The sequence below is a fragment of the Pteropus medius genome, unplaced genomic scaffold (genome assembly GCF_902729225.1).
Source record: "Pteropus medius unplaced genomic scaffold, Ma_sr-lr_union100, whole genome shotgun sequence".
NCBI classification, from domain to species: domain Eukaryota; kingdom Metazoa; phylum Chordata; class Mammalia; order Chiroptera; family Pteropodidae; genus Pteropus; species Pteropus medius.
This window is the reverse complement of record NW_024342644.1, coordinates 4,893,683-4,901,725: the sequence shown is the minus strand read 5'-3', so window position 1 is coordinate 4,901,725 and position 8,043 is coordinate 4,893,683. Positions and strand designations below refer to the sequence as shown.

The window sequence follows — 8,043 nt, the reverse complement described above, 5'->3', positions numbered from 1 at the left end:
CCGCCCTGCCTCCCACGCCTCGCCCTGTCCGCCCCGCCCCACGGCCGGCGACGCCGCGGACGGGTGGGGTTTCCGCTTCCGCTGGCGGATTGTTGACGCTGGTGGCTGCTGCGGTGGCGACTGGACCGTTGGGGAGGGGCCAGTGGGGGAGGGATACGGTGCAGTGACAAGACAGCGGAGGGTGCTGCTGAGGCGACGATGGCAGAGGGGCCGGAGGAGGCCCGAGGCCGCCCTCCTGGGCAGGGCGACAGCGGAGGGGACCACGAGCCAGTCCCTTCCCTGAGAGGCCCTCCTGCCGCCGTTGCCCCACGTCCCCGGGACGGGCCGCAGGCCGAACCCCAAGCCCCGGGCAGGCCCTCACCCGCGGGCCTCGCGCCCACTGCAGCCGCCGCCGAGGAGTCGGAGCAGCCCCGCGAGCCTGGGAAGCGCGGGGAGGCGGCGTCCAGCTCCGGTGCGGGCCCGCAGGAGCCGGCGGGCTGCGAGGCGCCGGAGGCCGCGGCCCCGCGGGAGAAGCCGGCGCGACTAAGCGCCCGCGAGTACTCCCGGCAGGTGCACGAGTGGCTGTGGCAGTCTTACTGCGGCTACCTCACCTGGCACAGCGGCCTGGCCGCCTTCCCAACCTACTGCAGTCCCCAGCCGCCCCCGCCGAGCTACCCCTCGGGCGGCGCTGCCGCTGTCCCCCAGGCCGCGGCGCCGCCGCCCCTCCAGCTGGGCTATTACAACCCCTTCTACTTCCTGAGCGCCGCGGCTGCCGGCCCTGACTCGGGGGCGGCGCCCGGCTTCACCACCCCTGCTCCAGTCGCGGGCCTGGGACCTCGGGCTCCTCACGTGCAGGGATCCGTCCGGGCAGCCCCAGTGACGAGGGTGGGATCCGCCGCCCCTTCGCGAACCCCGAGCGAGAATGGGCGCCAGGCAGGTGAGAAGCGCGAGCGAGAGGTTGGGCGGAGAAGGGTCTTCAGGGAACTGTGGGGTACCAGAGGCAAGTTTATAGCATACAGCCGCGGCTGCCGCTACTGCGGTTGGTATTTCTCCGCGTGCTTCGGCTATCGTCTGCCCAGGCCTTAAACACTGTACAGAGAGGCTATACAGTTTTTAGTACCTTTAGACTTGGCACTCGGAATAGATTCCCTTGCTCCTGAGACTAATCGTTTCCTTGTGTAAAGAAATCTTTGCTCCTCGAACCACTCCCTTTGATTTCCTCGTTCTAGTGAATAAGATCCAAAGCTTATTTTTCTCAGATGGCAATCCTACATGGCGGGTGGCGTGGGGGAGTTGACTGGTAATGCTGGAAATAATCCGGACGTGATTTTATTATGTTATCTATATATTATAGAATATGATATAGGTAATATAGAACTAATATATTAATTATATTCCATATTACCCATATATTAAGGACAATGGAACTGGTGGATATAAAAGGAGATTTACATGAATACAAATGGAGTTCTGAACCTTTGGCTGGGTCCTGGCTGAATAATTTTGTATATTGTATGTTCTTTATGAGAATTAGAATATTTCGCATTAGTTACTTTTATTATTTAGAGTTTTTATTCAGCCACAGATGTATGGAACAAGAATTGGCCACACTGAATTTAATCTCATTTAGAATTTTGGATGACAGGTCGATTTAGAACATAGAAAGCAAGACTAAATGAATAGGAGGTTTTAAAATGAGGAACACAGGGATTTACTTTGTACGAATTGTCTATACTTAACTTTGATTTTTACTAAAATATGTTTAATTTTGTGTCATACGCTATGATCACCTGGATTCTCCTTATTACTAGGAGACCCTAGTAAAATGTGTTGAGTACCTTAAATAAATTTATGTGAAATTATTTTTTAAACATCGAGGCGAAAGCATACTTTAAACTTTTCACAAATAGTGTTGCTGTATTTTATTAACATGTATTATTGTACTACTGGTGGAGTCAGTGAGTCAATGCCAGTGATTGTTGCAAAGTTATAAATTTTATTAGCAAGTCGTACCTTGGCTTTACATTCTTCATTTATTTACCTAGCTTGGGTTCCAAGGCATATGTGAAATGATTAGGTTTTTCTAACTTTTTTTTTTTTTTAATTTACAGGCAGAGAGTATGTTATTCCATCCTTGGCCCACAGATTTATGGCAGAAATGGTGGATTTCTTTATTCTCTTCTTTATAAAAGCAACCATTGTCTTAAGCATTATGCATCTCAGTGGAATAAAGTAAGTTAAGGCCATTTGCAGAAAGGTTTTAATGTCTTCTGTCTAAAAATCTTGTTTTGAAATTCTATTCATGCCTGCAAGTAACTACATGGATAATTGGTGGCCAGTGTCGTGATTTCTTTATAAGAGCTGTGTCAGATTTGGTTTTATTCTCCTTGGTTTTAAGAAATGACTACAAAGGAGAGAAAAACACTTAATTCTGTAAGATCTGTGGGAATCTCACCTATTAAAATTATGTAAAAAAGAGCCTCCAAACCTGGTTTAATTTTATTCAACTCTTTTCTTAGGCCAGGAACTCATTTCCCTCTTACTAGGCATAAAAAGTTTTTGGTAGATGAACTATATTAATAATCAGCTAGATGGCATTTCCAAATATGATTGTTTATACTATCAGGCAAGTTTCAAGTGAACTGCAAAGCGATCCATTTATGTGAATAATAATCTTTTCAGATTAATAATCATAATAGCAGTTGTCACTTGCTAAGTACTCTCTACATGCTAGACATAGGTTGACCTCACCTCTTTATATGGATTTTTATTTAATCCTACCACCACTATGAGCTGTAGAGGTTAATACCTCCATTTTATAGATTGAAATTTGGGTTTACAAGAAGCCCAGAATTGACCAAGTTACAAAGGTAGTAAGTGACAGTCAAGATACAAACCCTTGTAGTCAAATTTCAGGGCCCTTGCGAGGAACCTGAGTTTTACGGTGATTCCTTTCTGTCTCTCCCTCTCCTACCCCTACATTTCCAATCAAATACCAACTCCTTTCTGTTGAATCTCCTGAATAGCCCAAAACATTCCCTCTTCACTCTCGGGCCATTTTTCTTCATTATTGCTTCTCCAGTTACTGTCATCTCCTGTTTGCATTATAGCAAAAGTCTTCTAACTGGTATCTCAGTCTCCTGTATTATCTCAGTCCAATCTATGATATAGAACCAAAGAGATCATAAATTGATTTTGTTCCTCTCCTGCCTTAAAACCCTTCAGTGGTTTCTCATTGCCATCAGGATAAAGTCTTATCTTCATGTGGTTTAACAGATGCCCTTGCTTCTTAATCACTGTCACCCCTCATACTTAGTATTTGAGACATACCAAACTGCTTACAGCTTCCATCACACTCTTGTTCCAAGGCTTGCTTTCTTTGTAGTCCCTCTCTCTGATACTTCTCCCTTATTAGTCTGGCTAACTTCTCTTCATCCTTCAAATCTCAGCAAAAATGTCATTTCTGGGATGCCTTCACAAGTTCTCATCCCATTTTATTATTTTGTTCTGCTTTCTCTGCGTGGTTAAAATCTCCATGAAAGCAGAGACCATGTTGAGTTCACTCACCATTATATTCCCAGGGCTAGTATAGTGCCTGCTTATGATAGTGCTGCTTATTTGTTGAATAAGCTAATGAGTGTTTTATAAAACTAGATGGTTGAAAACCTAAAGATTAGGTTAGAATTTCAGTTAAAATTTATGACGTATACTAACAAACAAAAAATACAACTGCTTGATAACTAATTCTTAATAACCCAAAACTATTATTTTGTGTAGGGATATCTCTAAGTTTGCTATGCATTATATAATAGAAGAAATAGATGAAGACACATCAATGGAAGACTTGCAGAAAATGATGGTTGTGGCTCTTATATACAGATTATTAGTTTGTTTCTATGAGGTAAGCTACTGACTTCAGCAAATGTTAATATTTAATAATCTAACTTTAGATTATCAGCCCAAGATAAAAAGGTTTTCTTTAACAATACTTCTCAAGTTTAAAAAACAAACAAACAAAAACAACGTTCTGAGTGGAGAATTTCTTTGTAGTATATTTTCAGTCTCATGGTCCAAAAATATACTTGTAATTGATTGTGGAACTTGAAATGTTTTTCCATAGAAACAACTTGCTAAAAAATATAATGGGTCATAGAGAAATATTACAGTAGACATCTGATGGTATTAAAGACATTAGAGACTTGCAGAAATGCATTAAAAGGTTAACCTTTGATATTCTGTGAAAGTCAACTTGAAATTTTTAAGACATGAATAATATGGCAACTTACTTTTAAAGGAAGACTTACCTTTAAAATTGGTTTAGTTGAGTTAGTAAATTATTTTTAAATTATCCTCTTTCCTTAGATAATTTGCATTTGGGGAGCAGGTGGAGCTACCCCAGGGAAGTTCCTGCTGGGGCTTCGAGTTGTGACATGTGATACATCAGTGCTTATTGCACCGAGTCGGGTTTTAGTGATTCCTTCCTCAAATGTTAGCATCACAACGTAAGTTCTTTCCTTAGCTTAATCCACTATGTACTTAAAATAATGCTTTATTTTCTCGATAGTGTTCTTTCTTGATAGAATATTATTCATTTATATGTGGTTGTTATACTTTATAGTAATCAATATAATTCATAAGTTATACCATTTGACATAGTATTTTTAAGATGTTGGTATTTTTTCTTCAAGGCATAGAGTAAATAAATAGGCTTACATTAAGGGTAAAACAAAGTTTGAGTATTTTTCAGTTATATTAATATGATTGTAGACCCCCTCTTCAGTATACATTTTCAAGAGAAACATTTTATGAAATAAAAGTCACAATAATGAGAGGGCAATTTGAATGTTGATGCTACTTATGTCAGTACTCCATGCCTAGCTTTATTATTCTCTAGATCTGCGGATATTGGGTCAGTTGCTGATCTTCTTTGAGCCTGTCATTATCCCATCTTGGATAGGCAGTAAGAGTTTTGATAACTGAATGCACACATTCTGCCCTCCCCCCACCCCTTTGTAATACTCCCAGTACTCATGGCTAGCTGTTGGCATCTGGCTCTAGGGGAAGGTACACATAGTGATAATGGAAGTTGGGGAGGTGAGTAGGTGGTAATCAGTTGAGCAAAACAAGATACTGGCAGGAATAATTGCCAGAATGATTCAGAGCTGGATTATTATATAAAGAAATATAAATGGAAGACTCTAAAAACCTTGATTTCGCTGAGATCCTCAAAATTTCCTTACAATTTTGTGTTTATAATAATCCTGGCTGCTAATTTTAATGAGTCAGTAATGACTAATGTTTATTGAGCTCCTCTTATAAACACTGTGTATGTATTAACTAACTAAATCCTAACCTTATGATAGGTACTATAGGTACTATTATCTCCTTTTTACAGATGTGTAATACAATTAATGACTGGTAGAAATGGATCTGAAACCAACTAGTCTGGATTCAGAGCCCACACTCTTAGCCACGGTGCTTTTCTATAGTCTCTCAGCGCGCTAAAAGGCAGAAATCTAACATAAAGTAGGATAATTCTCCATTCTAAGCTATTGTCGAAAAAAAATTTTTAAGCTTTTTTAAATCACAGGATACCACAAGAACAAGCTGATAAAAGAATATACAGTAATTTAAAATGCTAGTGCTTCATAGAAGGTAGAAAATGGGACTGCAGGAAACATACTCAATTTAGAAGATACTAAAAACAGGAATGAGTGATGATAGAAAAGATAAAGGAATAGTTACTTTCTTCTGGCAAAATGCTATAAACTTTAGGTCCCATATAACTGCTTTTAATGTGAAAGTTCTAGTCTTTTATATTGATAAAGTCTTTAGAACTACCCGAGATGGTTTGATCATAATATAATGATACAAAGGTAAAAATTCTCTCAACTGTACTTTGAATGTTTTAAATACATATTTTGAACTTGATAGAATACTGTTCATCTGTATGTGGTTGGTATACAATTTATCTGATATTTTTTGCTTTGTTTTTTAATTTTAGGTCCACTATACGAGCTTTGATCAAGAATTTTTCTATTGCTTCTTTTTTCCCTGCTTTCATCACACTGCTGTTTTTTCAGCATAATCGAACAGCCTATGACATTGTAGCAGGAACCATTGTGGTAAAAAGAAATGGGGTCAGATGATGCCTCAAAAAGCCCTGAATTCCATACTCTCTGGAATAATGACGAGACTAAATTATGTATCAAGGCCATCAGTATCCCTGGGTTACGTTAATTGATGATTTAGAAATTAAAGCAGTCACTCCAGTGTGATGCAGGTGACTATTCTGAAAGTATTGATTTTACTTGAATGCCAAAGAACTTTGCCAGAAGAAAACCTGTTAAATTCAAGTGTTAAAATTTTAGATTGAAAAGAAGGCAAGTGGTCTTATAATCAACAATGGACAATATATGCTAAGATCTAAGGCATTAGAATTTGCTGAAAGCATTTTCAGCTTTGAAATCTCCAAATGAAACTTAATTTTGGTTTATCCCAAAATGATGGAAAACATCCAGTTGTGTTTTGTAAACACATTACTCATCTTTCAGTTAACACTTCTTGGGGAAATTGTTCTTTGTTTTTTGCTGAGAGGGAGTGGGGATACAACTCTAATCCACTTATCTCCCAGCCCAGGAGGCATATGTTAGAGGCAAGAGAAAGGGGCAAGTGAGACAGGCCTAGCACTTCCCTTACCTGAAGTTTTAAAATCTGTACTGCAGTTTACTGTAGGAATGATGTAACTTTACAACTATTCTTAATGCATAAACATGTATTTGGGGGCAAGTTTGCATGATGATGAAAAAGTATTGTCATTGCTATATTAATATTTATTAAAGAAAAGGTAAGTTAGTTATTGCTTTTAATGGGGGGGGAGAGTAAATTTTCACTGTAAATTTAACTAAAAATTCATGTGCAAGTATTTTCAGTGCCCTAAATCAATATAAGTATGTGGGGAAAAATTCCATCAAACTGTTGCATATTTACTGTAAAACATTATTCCCAGTATGTGTGCAGCATGAAGAAAGTATTAGTGCTTTTCAGTATTCTGAGTATTAACTTCTATTTATACGCAAGATATTCACATTAGTCTTTTTATATTTTATATAGTTCCATAACGTTTGAAACATCAAGGAGTTAAGTCTTAGTATTTCATGATTAAATACTGGTAGCCTGTGAAATATTAGCAATTTTCCCATTACGGACTGTTCTAAAACAAGGAAGAGTAGCATTTCCAGACATTATTCTAAGGTCTTTGGATCTATGGGCCAAAAGCTTTTATTTTGGGCTTGCCATGGATGATGTTTTGAGGAAAATGTTAAGCAAAGGAATACTTTGTGTACTGCCATTTTAATTTATTTTATTGAAGCAGAGTTGTGGAGTTTCAAGTGTGTGAGCATGCTTTTGTTAGATGGCCCAATTAGCTGTGTTGAGATATACCTGAACTAAGTTTTGTTTCTTACGCATTTTCTCCAACTCTGATATTATCGCCCAAAACCAAAAAAACACTAAATTGTGTTGGACAGTTTCAAGGATCAATCTAGGCTTTAGTTTTGGTTTTATTAGCAAATGCAAGACATTTATTACCATTATCAATTTTTAAAGTGATTTTTTTGATATTTAAAACTGAAAATGTTCACATTTGATAGTTATAGAAACCTTAACGGTGTCCTTATTAATACCTTTTTATTGTAAAACTTCATAAACCATGTTTTCCAAAATAATTTATTAAATTCAACATTACAGAAAGCCTATCAGTTAAAGTGTGTCAAAGTATTATTAAACAGATCATTCACTTGTAGCCTCTGGAGTTAAGTGTCATGGCCCTTCACAGTAAGTAAAAATAAATAAAACTAAAGTTTTATTAGACTAGAAATTGGGAAATGTTACATAAGTTTACCATTTATACATTAGCATTACCTGTATACACTATTTTTTTCAGTGATTGGGAATTCAAGTTGAAATGTCCTTCAGTCATGTAACTCTGGAATTTATCTTGAATGTATTATTTCCCCTCAGATAATTGATTGGTTTACCATCTAGGCTATTTATTTTTATAGT

General features: G+C 38.8%; 1 protein-coding gene across 1 annotated transcript; it reads left to right on the top strand.

The window, feature by feature from the left end:
* Window positions 1-149: 149 nt before the first annotated feature.
* FAM8A1 (family with sequence similarity 8 member A1) lies at window positions 150-7,168 on the top strand. Its single transcript, XM_039866487.1, has 5 exons — window positions 150-916; window positions 2,091-2,211; window positions 3,757-3,880; window positions 4,342-4,481; window positions 5,984-7,168. Exons 1-5 carry the CDS (start codon window positions 199-201, stop codon window positions 6,126-6,128), a joined length of 1,248 nt encoding a protein of 415 aa, XP_039722421.1. The 5' UTR covers window positions 150-198; the 3' UTR covers window positions 6,129-7,168.
* Window positions 7,169-8,043: the final 875 nt, after the last annotated feature.

Coding starts and splice junctions, on each gene's coding strand:
- FAM8A1 (XM_039866487.1), top strand. CDS start 199: ATGGCAGAGGGGCCGGAGGAGGCCCGAGGCCGCCCTCCTGGGCAGGGC. Junction 917..2,090: donor CGAGAATGGGCGCCAGGCAG/GTGAGAAGCGCG, acceptor TTTAATTTACAG/GCAGAGAGTATGTTATTCCA. Junction 2,212..3,756: donor ATGCATCTCAGTGGAATAAA/GTAAGTTAAGGC, acceptor TATTTTGTGTAG/GGATATCTCTAAGTTTGCTA.